The sequence below is a fragment of the Cyprinodon tularosa genome, unplaced genomic scaffold (genome assembly GCF_016077235.1).
Source record: "Cyprinodon tularosa strain WSP-4 unplaced genomic scaffold, ASM1607723v1 ctg490, whole genome shotgun sequence".
NCBI lineage: Eukaryota > Metazoa > Chordata > Actinopteri > Cyprinodontiformes > Cyprinodontidae > Cyprinodon > Cyprinodon tularosa.
In genome coordinates, this window is record NW_024039219.1 from 168,134 (window position 1) to 194,999 (window position 26,866).

General features: G+C 39.3%; 1 protein-coding gene across 2 annotated transcripts in view; it reads right to left on the reverse strand.

Annotated features, from left to right (window-relative positions):
• Positions 1-4,845: 4,845 nt before the first annotated feature.
• The window catches only part of mtf2 (metal response element binding transcription factor 2), a 34,885-nt gene continuing 12,864 nt past the window's right edge, over positions 4,846-26,866 (reverse strand). Inside the window, exons 7-15 of one of the 2 annotated variants that reach the window (XM_038302478.1) lie at positions 26,689-26,784; positions 23,681-23,749; positions 18,773-18,896; positions 15,570-15,637; positions 15,313-15,480; positions 10,251-10,365; positions 10,104-10,153; positions 7,520-7,624; positions 4,846-5,345 (exon numbers count right to left, since the gene is read on the reverse strand). In XM_038302478.1, the coding sequence (XP_038158406.1) occupies positions 4,967-5,345; positions 7,520-7,624; positions 10,104-10,153; positions 10,251-10,365; positions 15,313-15,480; positions 15,570-15,637; positions 18,773-18,896; positions 23,681-23,749; positions 26,689-26,784 (1,174 nt within the window). In that variant the 3' untranslated portion in view covers positions 4,846-4,966. Of the gene's footprint in view, positions 5,346-7,519; positions 7,628-10,103; positions 10,154-10,250; positions 10,366-15,312; positions 15,481-15,569; positions 15,638-18,772; positions 18,897-23,680; positions 23,750-26,688; positions 26,785-26,866 lie in introns of both variants that reach the window. The other variant, XM_038302477.1, reaches the window with a different exon arrangement.

Below are 26,866 nucleotides of genomic sequence, written 5' to 3' on the forward strand. Positions count from 1 at the left end.
ATTACATACAAACTCATATATTTCAGATGTTTATTTTGTTTAATTTTGATGATTACAAATGACAACAAATGAAAATCTCAAATTCATCATATCAGAAAATTAGAATATTACTGAAGACCAATAAAAACAAAGGATTTATAGAAATGTTGGCCAACTGAAAAGTATGAACATGAAAAGTATGAGCATGTACAGCACTCAGTATTTAGTTGGGCCTCCTTTGGCCTGTATTACTGCAGCAATGCGGCGTGGCATGGAGTCGATCAGTCTGTGGCACTGCTCAGGTGTTATGATAGCCCAGGTTGCTCTAATAGTGGCTTTTAGCTCTTCTGAATTGTTGGGTCTGGTGTATTGCATCTTCTTCTTCACAATACCCCATAGATTTTCTATGGGGTTAAGGTCAGGAGAGTTTGCTGGCCAATTAAGACCAGGGATACCATGGTCCTTCAACCAGGTACTGGTAGCTTTGGCACTGTGTGCAGGTGCCAAGTCCTGTTGGAAAATGAAATCTGCATCTCCAAAAAGTTGGTCAGCTGCAGGAAGCATGAAGTGCTCTAAAACTTCCTGGTATGTGGCTGCGTTGACCCTGGACCTCAGAAAACACAATGGACCAACACCAGCAGATGACATGGCACCCCAAACCATCACTGACTGTGGAAACTTTACACTGGACTTCAAGCAACGTGGATGAAGTGCCTCTCTTCTTTTCCTCCAGACTCTGGGACCTTGATTTCCAAAGGAAATGCAAAATTTACTTTCATCAGAGAACATGACTTTGGACCACTCACCAGCAGTCCAGTCCTGTTTCTCTTTAGCCCAGGCAAGACGCTTCTGACGCTGTCTGTGGTTCAAGAGTGGCTTGACACAAGGAATGCGACAGCAGAAACCCATGTCTTTCATACGTCTGTGTGTGGTGGTTCTTGAAGCACTCACTCCAGCTGCAGTCCACTCTTTATGAATCTCCCCCACATTTTTGAAGGGGTTTTGTTTCACAATCCTCTCCAGGGTGCGGTTATCTCTCTTGCTTGTACACTTTTTTCGACCACATCTTTTCCTTCCCTTCGCCTCTCTATTAATGTGCTTGGACACTGAGCTCTGTGAACAGCCAGCCTCTTTAGCGATGACCTTTTGTGTCTTGCCCTCCTTGTGCAAGGTGTCGATGGTCGTCTTTTGGACAACTGTCAAGTCAGCAGTCTTCCCCATGATTGTGTAGCCTATAGAACTAGACTGAAAGACCATTTAAAGGCTTTTGCAGGTGGTTTGAGTTAATTAGCTGATTAGAGTGTGGCACCAGGGGCCATCAATTTTGAACCTTTTCACAATATTCTAATTTTCTGATATGATGAATTTGAGATTTTCATTTGTTGTCATTTGTAATCATCAAAATTAAACAAAATAAACATCTGAAATATACGAGTTTGTATGTAATGTATGAATATAATATACAAGTTTCACTTTTTAAATGGAATTACTGAAATCAATCTACTTTTTCATGATATTCTAATTTTATGACCAGCACCTGTAAGTTATCTTTATTCCTCCTGAGTTTATGCAGCCAATGAGGTACAACTTTTTTTTACTTGGATTTATTCGTGTAAACCTTTATATTTGGGTTTCTGTTTCCCTCTTTAGTTCTGGCGGCATTTTTGGGGGCTTTATAAAACGTGTCCACAATAAATGGCTGTTAAACCAAAAGGACGACGTTGAGCCTTGATTATCTTGAGAGGAGTAACATATTGTGATTTCTGGATTTTATTTTTTAGACTATGTGGACATGCACCTAACCATGGAAATTTCACACCCCTACATTATTTCTAAATGGAAGAAGTTGCAAAATAGCAGGGCGTTCAAATACTTATTTTCCTCATTGTATATGACCTTATACGGTGGCCCTGAAGTGCAAACTGCAACTACAAATCTAAAAGCGCAACTACATTAAGAAAAACAAAACTACATAAAGCAAAGCGCAACTACATTAAGAAAAACACAATTACATTAACCTACCGGAAAAGGTAGGTACCAGTGGGAAACATGAGACATCGCTGATTGGACGACGGGGCCGTTTGACCCTTGAACCGGAAGTAATTCTGCCTGCTGCGGCTTTTGAAAACATGGATATTGTCGGCGCCCCAAACATAGCTGCCGTTATCCAGGAATATTTTGAATCAGGACATACGTACGAGGCGATACTGGATATGCTCAAGACTAATCACGAAATTTCAGTTAGTTTGCGTACACTGAAGAAACACTTAAAAGAAGCTGGACTGTTCAGACGACGCAACTTCCGGTTCAAGGGTCAAACGGCGCCGTCGTCCAATCAGCGATGTCTCATGTTTCCCACTGGTACCTACTTTTCTGGTAGGTTCATGTAATTGTGTTTTTCTAAATGTAGTTGCGCTTTGCTTATGTAGTTGCGATTTTCTTAATGTAGTTGCGCTTTTAGATTTGTAGTTGCAGTTTGCACTTCAGGGCCACCGTACCTTAATAGTTATACCAATTAGTGTTTAGAAATGGAATCACAATTTACCGTTATGGTTTTGTTTAGTCCTGTTCAGCAATTAAAACTACATATTATGAAACATTTGAAAATCTCAGGTTTTATTGATCTTTTGAACAAAACAAAACAAAACAAAAAACAAACAAAACAAAAAAAAAAAATAGGTTCACTAGTAAAACATCAACCACCAAAAAGATAAAGATGTTACACGAATGTTCTTTGGCTTAAGAATCCTGCTGGAAGCCAGTGACTCACATTTAAAGCCTCCCTACAGACAAACCAAGTGCCATTTAAACAAAAGCAACAAAGAAAAACTTACACAATGTTTTTTTTTGTTTTTAACTTACAAAGACGTACAGCAACGTTTTCAGTGAGGTGGATTTTTATTTTTTTTCTACTTTTCAAAACTCACTTTTACGGAAGAGGATTAGGGCCAGTGGAAAAAAAAAAAAAAGATTTTTAAATTTTATTTCAGTTTACTATGGGAAAAAAGTCAGAATTCTGACTTTTTTCCCATAGTAAACTAAAATAAAATTTAAAAATCAGCTAACTTTTTTTTTTTTTAGTGGCCCTAATCCTCTTCCGTATCACTTTAAGCAAACAGTTAACATAAAATAAACTTATATATGTGTTATAATGATAAAAAAAAGTTATTAGAAATGAACAATGCCCAAAAGAAACAATACAACTTTTGTCAAAAGTCTTACTAATTCTTTAAATTTTGGGAGGATGACCTGAGTGGGCTGACCAAAGAGATGCCTTTATGTTTATGGTAAAAAAAAAAATTATAATTATCCATTTTAGCCAATTCTGCAACTTTAATATCGCAAAAGCAGCACTACACGAAGTTACAAGAAGGTTAAATCACATTTCTAACATAATTAATTTGTACTAAGATTTAAAAGAAAAACACATTTTTCAACTGAAGTCATAGTTTCAATTAGAAACGTTTTTAAGTAGAAAACGTATAAAATATTGAATAAAAAAAATACTGCTTTGTCTGAGCAGCTCTTGCTGGTTCAAATGAGGTGATTTCCTAATAACGTTAGACGGTAAAGATCCAACAGAAAGATTCCTGGGTAAACTAAAGACCTGTATAAAAATAGGACGTAATAATGCTTGTGGTATAGCTTTATATAAAATAAACTCTTTTTTTTTTTTTTTTTTTTTTTTGAAGCAGCAGCATTTTAAGTTCCTCCTGATCTCCTCTCATAAAGACGTTTAACAGAAATCAGAGCTGGCATGAGAGGCCAAGACAGCGACCAACAGAGTGATGGTATAGATGGAAAAATACGACAAAAAAACGACATGATTTTACTTTGAATCATAACTGAGAAAAATGAAACGTTGACTCACTGATGGTCGTCCGAAAAAATGGAGCTTGAATTAATACGACGTCCAAGCCTGGGAAATACCAGCTTAAGCTGTTTAAATCGGAGTTTTGAGCTCCTGAATAACTGCAGCAGGAAACCCCGCCCCCCTATTTTGCAAATGGAAATTTGAAGAAAATACAATCAGAAATAAAACTTTGAAAAACTAATCAATAGTGGATTTACAGTAACTTTGCAATTTTTTTAAAGTAAATTTTTCCTTCTTTTTTTTTTTTAACAAATTGCATATTTTTAATTTGTTGTTCATCTTTTTTATTCAAATCAAGTTTTTTTTAAAGATTTATTTTTCAATTTTCATGAAATGTCTTAATTATTTTCATAATAATTTTTTGGAAATTTATTTTTACAGTTTTTTTTTTCATTTTTTTTTTTCTCCCAAACTTCTGTTTTTCAGATGATTTTCACTGAATAACTGCAGCAGGAAACCCCGCCCCCCTATTTTGCAAATGGAAATTTAAAGAAAATACAATCAGAAATAAAACTTTGAAAAACTAATCAATAGTGGATTTAGAGTAACTTTGCAATTTTTTTAAAGTAAATTTTTCCTTTTTTTTTTTTTTACAAATTGCATATTTTTTATTTGTTGTTCAATTGTTTTATTCAAATCAAGTTTTTTTTTAAGATTTATTTTCCAATTTTCATTAAACGTCTTAAATATCTTCATAATAATTTTTTTTTAATTCAGTTTTACAGCTTTTGTTTTTTTCAAACTTGTTTTTCTGTTTTCACAAGACGTGTTTTTTTTAAATAGATCAAAATCACTGATTCTGGGGAAAGGCAATTTGAAAATAATGCAATTCGTAAAGCTCAATCTGAAAAACAGAAATGGAAAAAAAAAAATCCCAAGACAATTTCAGTAAAAAAAAAAAAAAAAAAAACGAAAAGTAACTCTCCAAACTTTTCCTTGAATAAAACATTTTTCGAAGTTTTGTTTCTGGCATGCATTCTGATTTTTTTTTTACTTTAACATTCTGCTCCATATTTTCACAAGAACGGAATAAAATCGACTCCATAGAAACCATCACCGGTCCAGTCCGATCCGTGGCATTTTTCTGAGATGCCGTTGATTCCGTCCACCCGCCTATGAGGCAGTGACTCCTTCCCACTCCACCAGGTACTGCACCTTGCCGTCGGCGGTGACCCGTCGGGCCAGGACTTTATACCTCTCCCCGCACGCCAGACGCCCCGCTACCCCGAAGTAGCTGCTGATGGAGCTCTTGAGGTGCGAGAGCTGGGTGTTGGGGTCCATGCCGTGGACTATGTCTGTGGGGTGGAGTCCTGGGAGGGCGCTCAGCAGCTCCGTGGCTGAGCCGTCGGTGTCTGGAAGCCTGGGGGGAGGGGGGAGTTCTGGATTGGGGGGCTTTGGGCTTCGCCGCGGTCGGCCGCGTTTCCGTTTCAAAGGTGGAGGGGAGAAAGGCATGTTGCAGGTAGCAGTTTGCATCTTGTTGGAACTGTAGAGACTGATGGAGGTTTGTTGGAAAAGAAGAACACAGAGTACATGTCAGACTTAATAATACTACTTCAGCGATAGTTTCAAGGTGTTGCTTTATTGTGTGTCTCGTACCATGTCTTTCGGCTGTGCTGTTCTTTTTTTTCATCTCGTTACAAGTGATGAAGCAGACTGAAAATATGTCATTGGCCGTTTCTCAATATGCGTTCTTGAGCGTGCTCGTGTGCTCGTGACACGTCATCAGCCTCAGCCCGGGTACCGTTCCAATTCTGGAGAACGCCAGATCGAGAACGCATCAAATCCCCGGATGTTGTTCTCGCCCCGCCCTCTTTATCGAGCATGCATCAGAGCAGACTTGTGCGTTCTTCAGACTGACCGCTTCCCCAGAATGCCCCGCGGCCGCAGCTTGATTCCAGACAGCGCTCACAGTGTTAAGTTAAACATTCCCTTTTCTGCTGCTGTTGTTCTTCAAAAGTACGTTTTGAAATCGTTTGAGGCGATAACGTTATACATTGAAGCCTCCCTGTGTGGCCTGTTTACAGAGTTAGTGCGAAAAAAAAAAAAAGTCAGACGTTGAGCGGACCAGAGTGACCAGCAGACCTCCGAGGGTAACCGCAGCCAGGGCTAATATTACCCTGTCTGTAGTGCACTTCTCTCGGTCTAGTTATGTGTGAACTACCGCTCGTTCTGATTTTTGCTTTAATTCGGCCCGCCATTGCTGGTTTTATACCCACGGTTCGGTAATTTTTTAAAACGTTTTTTAAGCTTTAGAAATTAAAAATATTGTTTTCAAAATGTTTTGTGAAGGGAATAAATAGTTTTGACTGTTAAAGAAATGCTAAACAACGTTGCCTGTGATGACGTCACGAGTACGCTTCTGCTCCAATACACATACGTGCTTGCGTTCTCGTCAAGTCCGATCTTCCTGCGTTCTCGCCAAGAACGGACTTGACGAGAACGCGAGTACGTACGGTTGAGAAACGGCCATTATCTCCTTTCTATCTCTTCTTTCTTTCATATTTTTTCTTTTTTCCTTTTTCTTCTTCTGTTTTTCTGCTCTACTTACATTGCAGTGTCCATATAAACTGTAAAACTCCCTGCATAATTTTAATAAAGCAATTTATATACATGAAACAAGTGGAGCAATATGGCAATTGCCATACCGCTACACTTGTGAAAGTAAAATCTGTTGGGCTCTTTTTGGCATCAAGACAATTATTCTTATTGCCACATTTCCAGACCGGACACTGTAAAAAAAATAAATAAAATTAAATAAAAAAATGTAAAAAAAAAAAAAAAAGGAAAAGAAAGGAAGAAAAGTGCTTTAAGAAAGAAAGAAAAGTGCTTTCATTACAGATAAATCGCCAAAAGAAGAAAAACGAGGCTGAGTAGAGGTTTGCAAAGAATGAAACATAAGCAAGCCGCTGATTTGAGCGGAAAAGAACTTTTTCCAATTTAACAAGACGATCCACCTTTAACCCTTTATAGGGAAAGTTAGCGTTTTTGATCCCTTGCATTACGCTGACAAATGGAGTTGGAAAAAAAGGTAAAAATCTAATTGAAAAGTTAAAAAGTTAATTAGCCTAGTAAGCAATTATATTTAGGTTTATAAACTAAAAAAACCTAAGTGCCAGTATCAGCATTAATGCCTCTATGGTTATGTTGGACCAAAGAAAATGTGTTTCTACAATGAAGAGGAGTATCTTCTCAGCATGACTCTGCCACCACCGTGTTACTGCTAATTTGTTCTAGTCAACCACATAGAAGTCTGCAGCTGTATGTTAAAACAGGCAAGTAAGGTTAAGGAGAAACACTGCTGGTAAGGAGCTCTGCGTAATCTCAAATCCGACCACTAGATGTCAGTAACTGAATGGATGATGTCTGGATCTTGGATGGTAAAATAAAATGAGCTCTTTCCTCATTCCTTCTACCAGCAGTGCGGAAAAATGCCTGATTTGTGATTGACTAACTTTAGCATCTCAGTCGGTGGCTGTTCTTCTTTACACGATGGTAATAAACTCTATGTCCATGAATTAAACTCCTTATTTAGAATTAGACACATTTTGTTTGTCTAAGGACCAACTATTTGGCTGTATGAGGATTTTTATCTCGCTATCAGCAGGTTAAGTTTAGACTTCTCCTGCTGTTTGTGCTCCAGTCAGCTAAGCTTCATTAAATGCCAACCTGGACGGTCTGGAAAGACTTGTTGAGGTAGTTTCTGAGTTGCTGACGGCACCGATGGATTCCACATCAGAAGACTGCAATGAGAGGGGAGGCTTGTCGCTCCTGCTGCTGTAAGGAAAAAAATTAAAAGAAAGAAAGAAAAAGAGGTGAAAAACCAACAAATAAACTAGATAAATGTTTTGTTGTTACTTTAATAGCCTGCCTTAACGCTTTATGGGCACTGATTTAAATAAAACTTTTCTTCTGTGTTCTTTATGCTTCAAACTGCCGTTTATGATTACAGACGCAGTGATGGTGAATATTCTCAGCATTCCAGGTCATAGTCATTCCAAAAAAACTGTCTGAAGACGTTTCTCTGCTACGGAGCCCCTCTGATGACATGGTCAAAAAAAATTTTTAATTGTGGCCACGAAGCAGTATTTCGTGGCCACGCAATAAGTATAACGTGCGCACGAAATACTTATTAAAGGCACACTATGCAACATTTTTCAGTTAATTAATGTGTTCCATAACGTTTTGGATGATTAAATGAGTCATTTCAGGTCGAACAAAGGTTTTCTCGGCCGCCCTGGTGGTCTGTGGGGGAAATACCGTACTTGCAATTGCAGGAGCACCGACCCGCACCCACAGGCTCAGAAGTCTCGCTAGAGTCGGTCTTGCTTTACGGCGAGAACTGCTACACCCCCAGTGAAAGGCATTCTCGTTGCTAGCACAGTGGCGATCTTTGTGCAGTGCTGCTTTCACACCGGACGCAGCAAAAGCAGCAAAATCGCGTCTGCTGCTTCATTTTTACTGCTTGTACCAGTTAGTTCTGGCGCGGCTGAAGCAGCTTTGCTGCTCTGGCTGCGCGGTGCAAAAGTGTTACTGACGCGCGTTGGGCGGAGCTTCACTATCCTTTCTCTGCCTTGCAGCTATATTTGCTGTGATCAGTGGGAATAAAGTAGTTTTAATATGTTTTTAAGTGAGAAAATACACCTGAAAACGTAATCAGTGCAGTCAGTTCATTCAGATTATCATCCTGCCTTCCAATATTATTTCTGACGGAGCTGCTCAGACCCCCACATACCAGCGGTGCGCCGACAGTAGGAATCCCTTCATCAGCAGCCTCTGGCCGGGTCGCCTCCTCGCGGTTCACCGCGGCAGCTGGTAGGTGTTTTTCATCTAAATAATCCGATCTGCAGGCAGCAGGATAATAAAAGCGAACATATTCTGCCAGCAGATTTCTGCATTTTAAGTTAATTTAGGCGTCAATAAACTGATTCAGAGGAGTGATCATAGCGCTCTGATCATCAGCGCTGTGTCTCTCTCCCTGTCAGCTCCCAGATCAGCTTCTCTGATTGGTTGACGTGGCGCGTCGAGCAGCAAAAATTCAATTTTTCCATCTCGAGCAGCAGCGCGTTTGCGGCGTGTCAGATGCTTAGTCATTCGTTGCGTTCGCCTGTCTGCTAAGCTCAAAACAATCGCGCCTGGCTTGACGGAGAAACCAGGAGAACAGCTGAGCATATTTACGACAGTGCACTTTTACTTTCGCCCTCTGGGGGGAGCCTCGCTGGAAAATCAACACCAGTTGCATAGTGTACCATTAATAATATTAATATCATTCCTGGACAACTGGGTAAGCAAATCGAGCGCGCCTTCTCTAAGGTCTAAGGCGCGCTCGATTTGCTTACCCAGTCGGTCTCCACCAGTCACGTGATATTTGTTGCTAAGACGCCATTTTAGGTGGAAAAGGCGTAGTGTAAACAACCGCAGCATAGCTAAACGAAGGACTAAAGGCCCGTTTACATAGCAGCCTGTCCAAGATAAGTCATTACAGTTAACATAAGCCTGAAAACAGGGGCGGATTTATTGATATTATTAATAAGCATTTCGTGCGCACGTTAAACTTATTGCGTGGCCGCGAAATACTACTTCGTGGCCACAATTAAAAATTTTTTTTGTCCATGTCATCAGAGGGGCTCCGTACTCTTCTCATCCAGGAAGCTTTTTCAATTCAAAATGTCAGAAACAGAGTTGAGTTCCAGGCTTTATAGAGTGAACCAAAGACAAAACCTTGTTTTGACTTAGAAAACATGCAAATTGAAACGTGTCCATCCCTTTGGTAGGGGGGTCGTTAGGGGGAATTATTGGCCTTTTCAGCCAGGCCAACAATTCCCTTTAACGACCCCCCTTTCAGAGACATAGACAGGTATGGGGCATTGCAGGCTAACAAAGAAGCCAAACGACCCCCATTCCAAAGGGGGGGGACCCGTTCATCCCTTTCTATTTGCATGTTTTCTAAACCAAAACCAGGCTTTGTTGGGCTGCTGGATAAAACCTGGAGCTAAACGCTATTTCTGACATTTTGAATTGAAAAATCTTCCTGAATAGAAGAGAAACGTCTTCAAACTTGGAAACAAAGTCCAGCGGATTGATTTTCTAACTTTTTTTGGGAATTAGCCTATATTTATTCTGTGTGGGATGTCTGCATCGCACACAGAGATACTGAAATAATGATACAGCTACCAGATATTGTGAAGCCCTAATTAACCCTTTGGAAAGCAGACTGTAGCTTACTGGACTAATTAAGCAGTTGCTCACTTACTTAACGGAGGTCAGATGATCCAATGCAGGGGCGTCCGCTTTTCTGCTTTCCTAGAAAAAAGTGAAAGTCATTAGCATCTACGGGAAGGTTTGTGTTTTCTCTCCAGCTGTGCCTCTCGGGAAACGTTCAAAACACCAAGATACACACCAGGGGCATCTCATCGGGCCGCTGTGCTTCGGCCAACGTCTCTTGCTTCCTCTTTTTCTTTTTTTTCTTCTTCTTTTTCTTCTTTTCTGTGCCATTGGTTAAAGTCCCAAAGCTCCTGCAGTGGAAACGTTAAAAAATTAAACATAAAACTGCTGACAGCTGTGCGTAAAGTGAGCTTTAATGTTCAGGCACTGAATGAGAAATGATGGAGAAACAGTTTCTGCTGCAGTTTTTCTTTTTTTTCTACATTCTCCATCTATATAAAAAAAAACTACCGTAAATTCCGGACTATAGAGCGCACCTGATTACAAGCCGCACACTCTAATTTTAGAAAGAAAATCAATTTTGTGCTTTTATAAGCCGCACCGGATTTTAAGCCGCAGGTTTCCCATGTTGTATGAGATATTTACAGATAAAGATATTACATGTGAGCATTTTTTTTAAACGTTTGATTTAATCCGTATGATAAAACAAACAAATATGGTACATATTATGAATGCTTTTTTTTTTCAGACCACCTGTAACACATTTAAATATACGTATGTGTCGGTACACTGGAAAAAATCCAAATCTAGATAAGTAATTTTTTCTTAAAATAAGTTCATTTGTTCTTGGATTTAGGAGATAAAAGAGACATTTTGCCAATGGAACGAGACAATTTAGATTAAAAATAAGAAAACGCAATTGCATTATCTTATTTCAAGTGCATATCATCTAATTATCTTAATTTGAGTAGGTAAATGCGATAGTTTGCCAATGGAATGAGTGTTTTTAGTCTTAAAGGAGAATTCCGGTTTTTAACACTTTTAGCCCATTTTCTGTAGTGTCCAGGATGAAATCGAATGATCGACACCAAAATTTTGACAATTGGTCCTGTCTCTGCTATTTGGCTCATGCAGAATCCCCCCCTGGCTGCTTCAGAATGGCTTCCATTGTGCATGTCCGATAATGTCCTTAAAACAACCTTAAACGTTCTTTTTTTTAAATATGCTACTCACCGGGTCGTCAGCGCTGTTCAATGACGTTCCAAAAAAAGTTTCGTGAAGAAAAAACGTTCCTGTAGTGTTTTATTTAGCATAATATATACACCTAATATAAGAATTTTTTACTTCTTTTTAGATCGTTTTTGCAGTGTAACACGCAAATAACGCTGCATATACCGGTACTTTTAATTGAACAACGCACAGAACATTGCAGCCGACCAGGAAAAGTCATTAATCACTTCCTTCTTCCTCCTGCGCACTAAAACCCTCAAAGTCCTCTTCCTCGGTGTCTGAATGGAACAGCTTCAGGATGCCGTCACTGACTTCAGTCTCATCCTTTTCGCTCTCACTTGAGCACTCGCGCTCCTCTTCATCCCGCAGCAGCCCCGCCGGTGATGCTGGATGTTTTCACACGGCTCCACGCATCGAGAACCCACTGGCAGACATCAGTGATAGATGCCCTTCGCATGCAGCCAGTTTTGGTGAAAAAAAAACATGTAATAGCAGCACTGTATTATAGGTCGCAGTGTTCAAACAGCGGGAAAAAAGTAGCGGCTTATAGTCCGGAATTTACGGTACATACAGATATAGAGAAATGATGAGCAGTGTGTTAAGCAGGGGCCAACGGGGGCCTGTGCCCCTGCAGATCATGTCCTGGCTCCTGTACTGAAGACATAATACTAACATAAATTGTAATGATGATGCTCTGGAACAGACATGGTTACTGATAGGTCGTTTGGATCTATTGCATTTTTTTTCTTTTAAAAATTGTGTTTTACTAATTATTTAAAAACAATAAGGCGATAGCTTCAGTGGGATGAGATCGGATCCCAGTTTTCATCTGCTAAATGTTTTTTTGTTTTTTTCAAAACAAATTTTTACAGCTTAATTTATCAGTTTTTCTTGAGTTCTAATTCAGATTTTATAGAAAACTGTTATTTTAAGTTAAATTAAGACAAAAAATATGTAAAATTCCTAAATTCTGGATGTATTTTGACCTATTAAGATATCGAATTTTAATTAAACCTAATTGAAAAGAAATTTCACTTCATGCAGCTCTCTTTATTTATTTTAATCCCTTGCCCTTTTTTTTTTATCTCATGCTTTTCTGTTCCCCCATGAAAACACGCTGGCCCCCTCCTGTCCCCCCAGTAGATTTGGTGTAGAACCGCCCCTGAAGCAGGGGAATACAGGCTAGCTACTGGAGCAGATAACCTGACTAACTATCCAGCTAACTGCACCGGTGGTCACAGAAAAAATAGATAATAAAAAACGGTGAGATGCGAACAGTCAGGGTCTGAAAATGACTAAACAACTAAATTATTCATTTGGCGATTTAATGGCAGAGCAACATTCGCCACAAGGCGACTAAATGGACCACAGTCACGATTCAGTGACGTCCTTTCATCTTTTATTTTGGCGAATCTCCCCTCTGTGCCTTTGTTCCTCACACGTCGATAGACGGACGCACTCGTTCATTTAACAACAGCTCCACCTCCAGGCAAACTGTGCTGCAGGGCTGGATGATAAATTGCAATATAATTGCAAATTAGAAACATGCAATTTTCAAATCTATTTTTGGTTACAATACATTTAACAGGAGTAAGACAGTACAGAACAGCCCTTTAGCCCTTAAGATGGCGAAAATACGATTAAAGTGGGAATGCTGTGGTACAGAAGGGAACAGTGAGTTGCATCTAGCACCTAGATCTATGCATTACAGTACAAGAAAGACATTTTCCAAGAAAATTTTACATTAAAGTCCTGTTAGCGGCTTTCAAGGTCGTGTAAAACTGGAACCATTGAGGAAAACACAGACATGGTGGTGCCTAGTACAAAGGAAAATTGCAATAATACCGCAATCGCAATTTTGGGTGGGGGCTGATGGACCCAAACTCGACCCGATAGCTTTCATTAGGTTTTTGTATTTTCCAAAAATGAGGTCAAACATCTGTTTATTGACTGTTTTCCTATTGTTGAGAACACAAGAGAACCAAACTACACTGATATTTATAGTATATTATATATTTATATCAGGGCTGTTAGTTTTAAAGCATTATTAACGCCTTAACTGTTTTAGACTATAACGCCAACATTTTTTTTTAACGCATGTTAATCGCGCATCAAAACACACGCACCGTTCGCTTTAGGGATGGAACGGTTTATAAAAACCGTCCGAACCGTTCGGTTTGACTGTCTCGGTTCGGTTCGCGTGTGTTGCGTTCGGTTCATGCGCTGCTCCTTTTTCTCATAGGCGAAACGTTTACACTCCAGGGCAGAAGGTGGCGGTACTGCGACCAAAGCCAACCACCAGTAGTAAACAGGAAGAAGAAGAAGTGAAGCAGCGTAGCCGGGTGTAGCATAACAAAATCAGTTGTGGAGAACTGTGTGGGTATGGCGAGTGGGAAAGAACAGGAGTTGGAAGACGCGCCAGCAGCACTTTATAGGTCTGCTGTATGGGACCACTTTGCATTTAGAGTGACCTACGATGACGGCGGAAAGAACGTTATGGATAAAAGTGCAACAGTGCGCAAGCATCGTGCAACACCCCTTTTGCACTAAATGATGGACCATCTTCCCCAGCCTGTTTCTTATACTATTAATGTCCTCCTGTTGTTGGGTAAATATCAGATCCACTGCGCTAAATGGAGAAATGCTAAACCTTCCTTTCATTGGTTTATGAATGACTTTAAAATCTATTTTTCTTCTCTTAAGATAAAAAATGACAAATATGCCAAAAAATTGAGACTTGATTTCCTCAAACATCTGCTCTTTTAAGTGCATTCACCTTTTTGTTTTTATTTCTATGGCTCTGTCTATGTTTGTTTTAAATGTTTGCTGTTAGTTGTTTTACTTCTTTGTTTTTCTTTTATTGTAATTAATCTTTATCTGTTCATGTTCACCTTTGCTATCCTCCCTGAGTATTTTTTCATATAAATGTTTGTTGAATAAAAAAAAAAAAAAAAAGCATTGTGCAACACGTTATATTATATAAGACATAATAGATTTTCCTAACAATCAACATATACCGAACCGAAAACCGTGAACCGAACCGAACCGTGGATTTTGTGAACCGTTCCACCCCTAGTTCGCTCATGTTCTTTTTGCGCTCTCTGTTCGTTCGTTTTACCCTCTGGGCTTTCCGTAGTTCCAGGAAAGCTAAGTGTGGGGGAGAGTCCGCAGCATAACAGATCCGTGCTTTGAATGGGCAAAAATTTTACAGCAGACAAGCTTAATTTATCCGGAATGATAAGTTGTTGTTTTTTAAAGTTATACCAGAAGGCTCTCTTGATAAAACCCGAGTCGTCTGTCTATGTTGTCCAGAAGAAACGAGCGTCTCACTGGCTTAGTGCCAACAAGACAAAGAAATGAACTAAGTCATGTGGAACGCTCTGCTGCTGCACTTCCTGTTCAGAGCAAAGGAATATTTAAGCATTTTGAAAATGTTCTACATGTATAATATTATGTTGTTGAGATGACTGCAAAGCCAGTTATTGTAATTTCGTTTATTATTTTGAGAGTAACTTCATTTCATTTGAATTAAGTCTGTATTTCATCACGCAATGTGCAATTTATTTTAAAAGTAAATCGTTATTTTTGTCCTATGTTTGACCAAAAAATTAAGTTTACGGAGTACTTTGAAGTACCGTTTACTGTTCTGTAGTTTTGTTCATTTTTGATGGAAGCATAACACCTAATTTTTACAATTTTTGAGTAATTATTGCCCAGAATTTAAACAAGGATGTTTTTATTCTAGTTTCTTCAAAGTGCTTGAAAGATAAAAAAAAATAAAAAATACTTTTTGTATAAGCATGTTTTTTTACATGTCATTTATTGCACAATAGCATTTTTAAAATGCCCAAATAAAACTATGCGATTAACTTGCAATGTTATTAACTATAATTCTGGAGCATTTGCAGGAATGCTTATTAATGTACATGGTCCCTGTCAGATAAATAAATATAAATATTAATTAATCGTTACTTGATTGATACGATCAATCACTTTAAGAGTCGTTCAGGAATCAACAGTTTGCATCCCGAGTCCAAATAAAAATAAAAATAAAGGTTGCTTCTTACTTCCTGTCGAAGGAGCTCTTCACCGCCTTCCATCCCTTGATGGTGATCTGCAGCGGCTCCCCCATCACCGTATATGTGGGTTCAGAACAGTTGGGGGGGGTAGGGGGGAAAAAGACTCTCAGGCGAAACAAGTGCTTCTTTTTCTTCACCTCCTTCCCCGACATGAACCTGCAAAGAAAAAGAGGAGGAGTTAGGAAGAGGATTGTTCCAAGTTTGTCATTAAGGTGAAGCAACATGAGGAAAAAAGACCAACTTACGTGTAACTGTTGCTGTTTAAGGCCTCTAAAACTTTTTTATACCGCTTCGATCTTGGTGTGCTAGCAAGCTGTAGACAAAAACAGATCAATTTGACATCAGGAGATTTAATTCCTCCGTTTAGAAGAAAAAAATGTCTGGATTTGAATAACAAAAACATTATCAAACAGAATATTAGCAATGATAACAGATGGAGGGAGATTCAGTGCTTGAGCTTCATGGGATCTGAAGGCATGGCTGCGGAAAACTAAATAATTGGCAAATGCATACATGTACTGAAAAGAAAAAAAAGAAAAAACACCAATATCAGCTAAAAATACCATTCGGCGGATGTAAGAGTCCATCGCTATTTTTGAAGCCCTAACAGATTTTAATGCCAAGGATCGTTTAAAAAAAGTCAACTTGAAAAACTGAGAAGGCTAAAGGTTTTCATTTGCTCACTATAATTAAAAAATATATCTTTACTAGCTCATCAAGTTAATCAAACTTTTTAATCTAATATAAAAAAAATGTTAAACCCAGCGTCTCTCCTGCTTCATTTTACCAAAAAGTCTTCTATCAGCCTTGTTTCGCAGCACAGGCTCTAAGTGAATTAGCCCACTATAAAAAAGGACAACGTGAGCCTAAATATATATAAAGCATTCATGATTAAATGTTTATCCTGGAGCAAATGTCAAAAGGTAGCATGAGGTGAGGGTGGAGCAGCGAACGCGCTAACCGTGTGGAATTCACCGCTCGCCACTTCACCATAGCTTGCAACTAGCAGCAGTAATGGAGTCTGGAGATGTAAATACCTCTTAAATCGATCTTTGCACTCCTCTAATTTATCCAGAAGTTCTGGAATCACATTTTTTCTCTCCCTCCCAGTTTGGTGGTCGGCTGCATATTTAGCAGCCTTCCCTGGAAACGCCTTTCCAAATGTCTTATTGTTTGACAACCTCGATTCCAAAGCAAACATGCAGGCAATCCTTCCTCATTGGTAATGAAAGTAAATGATTCGCTCCATTCTTCTTTGAATCCTCCGTATCTTTATTTCCTTTTGGCCTGAGACACACCTGCCACTTTGTTTCCAGCAGCCACCAGCCTGGCGCCGCACCGCGCCGATAGATTTAAGAAATGGATTTCATCTCCGAACTCCACTACTGCTGCTAGTTTGGTTGCAAGGATGGAAAACCGTCCAGAGATCGAACAGCAACGCTCTGGTGAAGGGATGGGAACCTTCTTCCATTTTTCCCCCAAAATCTAATTTCTTTATTGTGTTTCTATAACTTAGATTTCAAATAAAAAAAGTTAAGCCAAGAATGACATGACATGGGAGCTGGCTCGGAGCTCGTCTGCCTGGCTGTGTGTTTCCTGGACGGGGCCGCCTGTGGAGCTGGTTGACAGTTGCCTTTTGTATCTATGCTTCTTTTTCTATGTCTGCTTCTGTCTCCTTGAACCCCAGTCGGCCTCAGCAGATGGCCGCTCACACTGAGCCTGGTTCTGCTGGAGGTTTCTTCCTGTTCAAAGGGAGTTTTTCCTCTCCACTGTCGCTACAAGCATGCTTAGTGTGAGGGATTGCTGAAGAGTCAATGAGTCGATGCAATCAGCTGGTTTTCCTTAGATAGAAAACTTTGAATCAATCTGACTGGATGATCTGGTGAACTGGAAAGTGACCTGAGATGACATGATGTGAATTGTAGCTATAGAAATAAACTGAATTGAAAAAAAAAAAAAGGTAAAAAGCACATTGAATAGTTAAAAATTAAAAAGTTAATAAGCCTAGTTAACAATTTAATTTAGGTTTATAAACAAAAAAATCTAAGTGCCAGTCTTTCATTCTGTGTTTTTCATGAATTTGTTATAGAAGCACTTTTGTTATTTTCATACAATTGGGCAAGTTGGTGTTTCTTGTTATTACACTGACATAAATTTTTTTCTATCAAAATATCACTATTTTTTTTATGTTACCAAGGTAATAAGATCTTGTCCTGGATTCCTGGATTTTCAAAGTATTCCACTAAGTGCTCTATAAAGGGTTAATATGTTTGTTAGATGTGCAAGATAAATATTTCATCTTTAGCGGCGAGGAAAGCCGTTTTTTTCGTCATCTGGATATATTTCCACCTTGGGCCGCAAAAATCTAGCCTGGGTGCCATTCCGAACTTAGACCCGGCCACAAGGTTTGAGGTCCGGAAGTTCGGTCTGGCATTGCTCAACAGTAGCGCGAGTATGATCGCCCACTCTCTGGTCGGGCCAATCAAATTGTCAGGGCGGGCTTTATACTTTGATGGACAGATGATCAACAGTAACGTAATCGACCACGTCATCAAAGCGCGCTTGGGTGACAACAACAATGGCTGCCGCTGGAGAGCTGAGGTGTGTAGATTCTGCTACTAGGTCTCTTCTAGAAGATATCGACAGCAAATTAATTTTAAAAGAGGAACAGAGAAACGCGATCAAGGCATTTGTTGGAAAGAAAGATTTATCAATGTATGTCGCTTAACATACGTCACGCACTCCGTTGCTCTTATTGGTTGTAGGTCTATCCAATTGAGTGCAGAGGCATTTCTTTTCCTGGTTCGTTCGAAACACGCCCCATAATCACAGCTCTATGGAGCAGCATCAGACTCATTCTGACTAGAATTGAGTAGGACTACGTCAGGCTAGCAAAAATCTCCCCCCATAGACTCTGGTTAAAGGTCGGCCATGAGCAGCAGCTCCTGTTCAATGCTAAAGATAGGAGCATCCTGGGGAGCAGCTTTCCTGCACCCAGAGGTGAAAGCAGCTTTATTTGATCCCCTCTTCCCTCCATAGCGCTGACATCACAGTCGTCTGCTAGAAAGTGCGACTGATTGACAGATTGATAGAATTATTTAGCAACAAGGCTAGGCTAACTGCATGCAGCGAGGCTAAGGCTTTATCCTGCTTTCCCTGCCTCCTTTTTCAAACGTCAGGATCTGAACCACCATGGATAAAGACAGCTAGGACTGATTTAAAGCACTTTGCAGAACATTTTAGAATGTTGATGTTTTTTGTTGGCATTATATAAATATACTGCTGTGATACCTTAGTGTATATCTGATTGGAGAAAACTCGACAAGCCGCCACTGCACCCAGCCCATGTATCGATCTCAAATTGAGACAGGACTACAGGGTATCAAAAAAAGTAAAAAAACAGTTTTAAGATCTTTTTTTCCACCTCATACACATGAACGTCTCTTACCTTCCCCAGCTGCAGCAGCTCCCAGTTCTCGTTGATGTACGGCATCAACTGCAGCTCCGAATCAAAATACCTCTTCTTGTGAATCACACTCAGGTTGAATAAGCAAAGATGAACCACATCTTTCCTGAAATATTCAAGAAAAACATGAAAAGATTTGATAAGAAAGTTAAGTGGAAGGAAAAAAAAAAGCAAAATAAAAAAGAAAGCAGGACTTGACAAGTCTTCTTTCGATGAAAGGTGAATGTGAGTGGTCGATTATCAAGGGGATGGGATTGTTTGGTTGTGGCCGGTTTGTGGGAAGAATCTTGCTAACCAGTTAGCATCTTAGTGCTAGCAGGTTCCCAATGGGAAATTCCATTGGGACCAAGTAGAACTAAATTGGTGGCTCAGAAACGACGCTGTCAAGGAACGCTATGGACAGCGGAAACATGCAAGAGGAGGAGAGTTTAGTGTCGGAGGTCGTGGATGAGTCTCCTCCGTCATCCATTTTTTATTTAGAGGAGGAAAGCGGGGACGAAGATGTTGTGGAAGAGGACGCCAGGGCGGCAGAAGCTTGGTTTGGTGTAGAAGGCTTCCAGCCGTACATGTTTGAGCCCTTGCCTCGCAACGCTGCCAGTTCTGTTAGCTCTACGCCTGCCGAAGACACAGATCTCCATCCCCGGAAACACTGGGACGCAAGTCAATGGGAAAGGAAAGGATTCTGATTTCAACCGCTGCGTATATTAGCTGCGACACATGAATCAAGATGCTATGACCGAAAACATTTGATTGACAGATGACCGCTGATATATGATTGGCCGAATTTAGGTGTTCAGGCTGACGTAGAACTAACTGGCCTGCAGACGATAATGAAAAAAACAGATTTTAAGACAAATTTCATTCATTTCACTTTTTTTTTTTTTTATAGATACAGGTGCTGGTCATAAAATTAGAATATCATGAAAAAGTGGATTGATTTCAGTAATTCCATTTAAAAAGTGAAACTTGTATATTATATTCATACATTACATACAAACTCATATATTTCAGATGTTTATTTTGTTTAATTTTGATGATTACAAATGACAACAAATGAAAATCTCAAATTCATCATATCAGAAAATTAGAATATTACTGAAGACCAATAAAAACAAAGGATTTATAGAAATGTTGGCCAACTGAAAAGTATGAACATGAAAAGTATGAGCATGTACAGCACTCAGTATTTAGTTGGGCCTCCTTTGGCCTGTATTACTGCAGCAATGCGGCGTGGCATGGAGTCGATCAGTCTGTGGCACTGCTCAGGTGTTATGATAGCCCAGGTTGCTCTAATAGTGGCTTTTAGCTCTTCTGAATTGTTGGGTCTGGTGTATTGCATCTTCTTCTTCACAATACCCCATAGATTTTCTATGGGGTTAAGGTCAGGAGAGTTTGCTGGCCAATTAAGAACAGGGATACCATGGTCCTTCAACCAGGTACTGGTAGCTTTGGCACTGTGTGCAGGTGCCAAGTCCTGTTGGAAAATGAAATCTGCATCTCCAAAAAGTTGGTCAGCTGCAGGAAGCATGAAGTGCTCTAAAACTTCCTGGTATGTGGCTGCGTTGACCCTGGACCTCAGAAAACACAATGGACCAACACCAGCAGATGACATGGCACCCCAAACCATCACTGACTGTGGAAACTTTACACTGGACTTCAAGCAACGTGGATGAAGTGCCTCTCTTCTTTTCCTCCAGACTCTGGGACCTTGATTTCCAAAGGAAATGCAAAATTTACTTTCATCAGAGAACATGACTTTGGACCACTCACCAGCAGTCCAGTCCTGTTTCTCTTTAGCCCAGGCAAGACGCTTCTGACGCTGTCTGTGGTTCAAGAGTGGCTTGACACAAGGAATGCGACAGCAGAAACCCATGTCTTTCATACGTCTGTGTGTGGTGGTTCTTGAAGCACTCACTCCAGCTGCAGTCCACTCTTTGTGAATCTCCCCCACATTTTTGAAGGGGTTTTGTTTCACAATCCTCTCCAGGGTGCGGTTATCTCTCTTGCTTGTACACTTTTTTCGACCACATCTTTTCCTTCCCTTCGCCTTTTGAACCTTTTCACAATATTCTAATTTTCTGATATGATGAATTTGAGATTTTCATTTGTTGTCATTTGTAATCATCAAAATTAAACAAAATAAACATCTGAAATATATGAGTTTGTATGTTATGTATGAATATAATATACAAGTTTCACTTTTTAAATGGAATTACTGAAATCAATCTACTTTTTCATGATATTCTAATTTTATGACCAGCACCTGTATTTTCTAACTTTTGGGACAATATGGTCTAATAAAGAGTACATCTATATACATGTTTAAGCCAGAATGATTTGACATTTAAACATTATTTACCTACAACTTTAAAAGATGAGGAGAGCATTTCAGGACCATTTAGAGCCGACTTCTATAAATGGCCCTACTGGCATTGACAACTCTCACTTTCCTGCTTAAAAGACTCAACAGTCAAACTATCTATAAATTTGATAATAATCATGAAAAACCTCTATAGCCGGACATACACTGTACGATTTTTTCAATCGTTGCAGCTACAGCTCAAACTGTACAACGAAACCTCAGGGTTGAAAAGTTCACAGCTCAAGATGTTTGTTCTCAACATCCAAAAAATTGGCCCGAAAGATGGGAAAATAAAACGTGCAGGGTATGCCCCGCTTAATGGTGGATACAGTAAAGCAGGAAAGTTGTTCTCACTCCTGCGAAACAAGTTCAGTCATTTGGTCAGTCTCTTGGGCAATAGCAGGTATCGGCTCACCAAGGTGGTAAGAAATAATATTTTAAATTCCTCTGCCGTTGTGGTGCTGTTGCGTTTTATTTAGCTACAGTGAAGAGATCATCCACTGAACTTCCCACCTGTAGCAATCAGGCCAGAAGTTCGATGGAGGATCAGGAATCAGAAAGGTGGAATAACTCTTTTTTCACTTTTACCCGATGTATTCCAGCATCCAGCTGCCATGCACGTGGGCATTGTCAGTTTCACTATAGCTCTGGTGAATTTCAATTAGGGGTGTAAATAATAATCGTTTTGTATCGATGCATCCATCCAAAAGCCGACGATCCGATGCATCGACACGTCCGGAAGATAATCGATTCATGTTTTTTTTTTTCTCCGGTCTATTTTTATCCATTTGCTCCTGGGCGTAATTCTCCTCCCGTGCTGCGGTGGCGCTAAACCTATTTTGCCCTCCTACCGCGCTTCCTGGTTATACTCTTACAGCAGTGTGTCGCAGTGAGCTTGATGCAGACATTTTTAAATTATGCTCAGTATTGAAGCGTGGTCTGTGCTACATGCTGTGGGTCTAGATACGGCCGAGGCGGCGAGGAAGTGGGGACGAGTTTAGTCCGACGACGGAGGGACATGAGGGCAAAAAGAGCGGAGATTCAGCTGGAAAAAGGGTCCCAGCGTTCTCGCGCACCTTGGTCTTCTAGCGGGTCAAACTTCACGAGTTGTTTTCCGCAATTTCGGTCATAAAAACAAACCAAGCTGGCCTCCTGTCTGCTGCACTGTTTGCAGTCAGCTACAATCTGGGAGAGGTGCAGCGGAGCGTCTCTCAAGGGGGCGGGGACGTCGACACTCTGAAGCCTTCTTCTTCTTTTTTTAATGGCGGTTGGCAAACAACTTATAGGTGCATTACCGCCACCTTCCAGAATGGAGCATGGACCAGACAAACTATTATATTCTCCCTAAAATACCCGTTCTTCTTAGAAAATTAAAAATACTCCCAAAAACTACATCCCCAGATGACCTTTGAAACAATTCCCTTATATCTAGTTTATTTTTATTCCTGTCTAACTCTCTAAGCAACATCTCTCTTTCCTGAGTATATTTATTACATTCTAAAAAAATATGTTGGACAGTTTCTCTGGAGCCGAGGTATTGCATTGAACTCATTACACTGATTTTCTGCAGTATTTTTGCAGTATTTTTTGATGCAACTTTTCTACTTCTGTTATTTGCTGTTGTTTCTAAAGAAAATGCATAACGATAATACAGCTTTCATTGATTTATTTCAAACTTGAAACTTTGTTTAGTCTGTAAGGTGTAAAAAAAAAAATAAAAAATAAAAAAATTAAAAAAATTTGATTAATCGAATCAAATCTAATCGTGGTGTATTCTTGAGTATCGAAAATGATCGAATCGTTGGGTCAGGAAATCGATACTGAATCGAATCGCCATGATGGATGTGATTTACACCCCTAATTTCAATGGTGAAGTCCTCTGGAAATCTTCAATAATTGTTGTTGATTGCAGATGTGTCTAGTAGTTCCCATTGATTTAGCTTGGAAAGCGGGGAGAATGGCGCTAGGCTAGGCTTACCGCACCGTGACTCAGTGATTACGACAACAGTTGGTATTTTTTCTGATTAACGCTAAATTCATTAAATCACAGTGAACGTATTATTTTTAGGTATAAATAATGATCCATCGATTATTCTTTGCTGACCGGACTTTTCCTTTAAACCATGAAAAGGTTTTATTTTATTTTTTTAAATCAACACTGTAATCAGTTTGTGGCTAATAATAATAGTGATTGACATTTATGCACTACTTTTGCATGCCACGTATCACTTTACTTGGATTTTCACTTTATTTGGATTTAGTTTTTACATATGCATAGATATACGTACAGATATATATACAGAAGAGCTATATGTGTATATATTTTATCTCTTTTTATTCTTTATTATATTGTATAGTTGGATGTGTATATGTGGAGCGTGTAACAAAAGTAATTTCCCTCTGGGATTATTAAAGTACTTCTGATTCTAATTGAATGTGTGGACAGTTAGTCATGACGGCTGATAGATTTTGAGCAAAAGGAAAACCCTGTGTGATGGAAGACCTAAGGAAAACTTTGATTAACTCACCAGCTGAGAGGGAGACGCTCAATAAACTCTGTTCCACCGCTGCACACTGAGCAGACGAAGACGTAAAACCTGGACACAAGAAAATGCCGTATCATCGAAATGCATTGCACTGCATCGCCACGGGATAAATGTTTAACAGGGAGAAACAAAAAATGACAATTTAGGTAATTATTTTTATAACTTTTCTAACTGTTTGGTACATAAGCCTTCATATCCACCTCCTTTATGGTGAGTATAATAGAAAACCATCCTCAAATTCTATGATGCATTTTAAATGGCTTAAAGGTCAAATAGAAAGGAGTGCGTCTAGAGCAGTTTTATCGTGTGTGATAGTAGATTATCCTCCCTTTTCTCTATGAGGCTGGTCTAAATAGCTCTAAAAATGCTCCAAGTAACAGAAATCGAGAGAATTTTACAGGCCCCTCTAGCGCTATATATATATATATATATATATATATATATATATATATATATATATATATATATATATATATATATATAATGTATATATATATATAAAAACACAGCCAAATCCTTCGTAATCTTTACCATCGACAGGCTGCAGCCATGTCCCAAATTTCTCGTTTTCCAGCCACTTATGTTCAAATTAGCATTTTCCCATTCTCTAGCTTTTTCTGTGCTTCGAGCTTCTGTTCCGAACATACGGCTTTACGATAAACCAGGAGCAGTTCCACGCAAACACGTGGAACCAGTTAAATCTGATATATTTGACAAAATGTTTTTTTTTATAAAGCATTTTAAATGTCATGATAATCACATTTAATGAATTTTAATGCCAATTAAGGCCTTAATTAAAAAAATTATAATTTAATGATTTTTAATGACACGCGGAAACCCTGAGGGTAGCTCCGTCCAACGCGCATCAGACCCACTTTTCGTGTCAGAACTAAACTTGTACAAGCATCAAGAATGAAGCAGCATGTATATTTTTGATGCTGTAGTGTAAAGGGCGGATTATACTTCTGCATCCACACTAGGGCTGAAAGATTTTGGAAAATAATCTAATTGCAATTTTTTTTCTTTATATTGCGATTTAATGCATTTTTTTCCCCCAGTTTAAATGATCATGTCTTTTTTTAAACACATACAAACAACAAATCAATCTGTTTCATCGCTGTGCAGATTAGGTGCTAAAAGACACGCTGTGTCCTAATTAATGATCGCGTTCTTCCTAGGATATATTTCAATCAAGATTGCAATTTAATTTTGACTTTTCTCTACATAACCACAAGCAACAAAAATGGCCTCTAAATAAAAACAATTGTAAACAAGGACTATTTAAATCAAGAACTTTTAATGTTTTTATTAATCAGAATATTATTCAAGAGAACAGCTTTTAACTGATTTGGACATCAGTCCTTGTTGAACATGAAGTCCAAAGTGCAACCAACAAACCAGTCTATGTATTGAACTGATTAACTGGTACTTAGTGCTATGTATGAATATATAAACTCTAAAACAAGTAATAAAATTAGATTATCTCACTGCTGCAACTGTCTTCCCTTCCATGTGGAGGCAAATCCACTTTAAACATTTTACTGACACCTAAAGAACGCGTCTGATTCACTAATTGTTCACTAATAGCCAAAAATTGCAGACGTCCGCGATTTGGAAATTGCATTTTTTTCAATCACGATTATATTGAAAATGCGATTAATTGTTCAGCCCTAATCCGCACACATCAAATGTCGCTTGTGTCTGATCGCAAACCAGTTTAGTTGGTATGCTTCTGCACCGTTGGTCTGGAATTTCTAGGGACGCACAGCAGTTTCCTGCCAAAGCGCCAGGGGGAGCTATTCGAGAACTCGCAAGAACTTTGGCGGCGCCGGCGGGGGTGTTTATCTTCCAAAACAACAATGGCGCCTCTGCAAGACATCACGGTCACGGAGATAGATCTAGAGTTGCTAGACATCAAAGAGGAACAGGTTCTGTTAACGGACCGGACCTCCTCGGTTAACCTTTCGTCGTAGTCGTCCATTGTAGTTGTTCCTCGTTTTTAAAAATGGCGCGCCCCGGCACCGAATCATGAAGGACGACCACCCAGACAGCCGGGAAGGCGTACCAAGGAACAATCACAGCTGCTTTTTGTCTGTGCACTTCTGCTTGAGGTCTACGTGGTTTTGCAATCATCCAACGCGTAGTCAGAATTCTTTTTTTTTTTTTTTAGGGGCATGACGACGGGTGCAGAGCTTCTGCATGGGGGGCGTGGTCGCGCACAGAGACAGATTTGATGGCAGCAGAGGCTATGCATCAGACGCATAAATTGGCTTCTGACTAATTGCTTCGTATTTGTCCATCAAAAACGTGAATAAATATTGAGTCGCTACGTAAAATGACTACTTCCTGACTAAACTGACGTCACAGCATCCCTCAGTGGGTCACGTGACCGAATGAGGAATTTAGCATCGTCTGCCATCTTACCGAATTATTTATATAAACAACAAAATTATGGACAGTTTTTCACTTGTGATGTATTTAATGTTGTACAGGTGTTGCACCCTATTTTATTTCAATATATAACATTTGTTCGCTGTATTATTGAATTGTTTAATGTGACCATTATTTTTTTTTGGTCAATTCTGTTGTTTAGAACATCACGTCTATTTGCTAATATTTAGGCATGTCTGATAAAGGCTCTACGTCAATGTTAGCGGCGAGAGTTGCAACGAAGAAGAAGGCTAGAGTGTGATGGTTTTATCTGCGTGTTCGTGCCCGGCTGCTCCAGAGAGAACAATAAGAAAAAGAGAAAAAAACGTCCAGCGTGAGGCAAATAAAGTTGACAAAAGCGAAGACGGAGTCCTTTCTGTTTCGGGAGTGTAACACATACCATCAAATTAGAAAAGTATGTGGTTTTCTATTTGAACTTTAAAGTTAAAATCTCTAAACAAAATAAATGATATAGGAAATGTATCGAGTTGTAAGGAAAATGAATAAACATCAGCTGAACCTTGTCACATACATTAGACTTTAGAGTTAAGTGTTTGCACCTATCTCCATTGAACAGTGGAGTCTGCAGGCAGTGTAGGCAATCCTCATGGAACCACTGCCGACATCTGTTGCACTGCAGCATCTTCAGGTACCAACTACACACAAATACACACACATTACCAATGCTAATATAACCTGACAAGCAGCATTATACATGGAAATTATTCAACAAGTTTT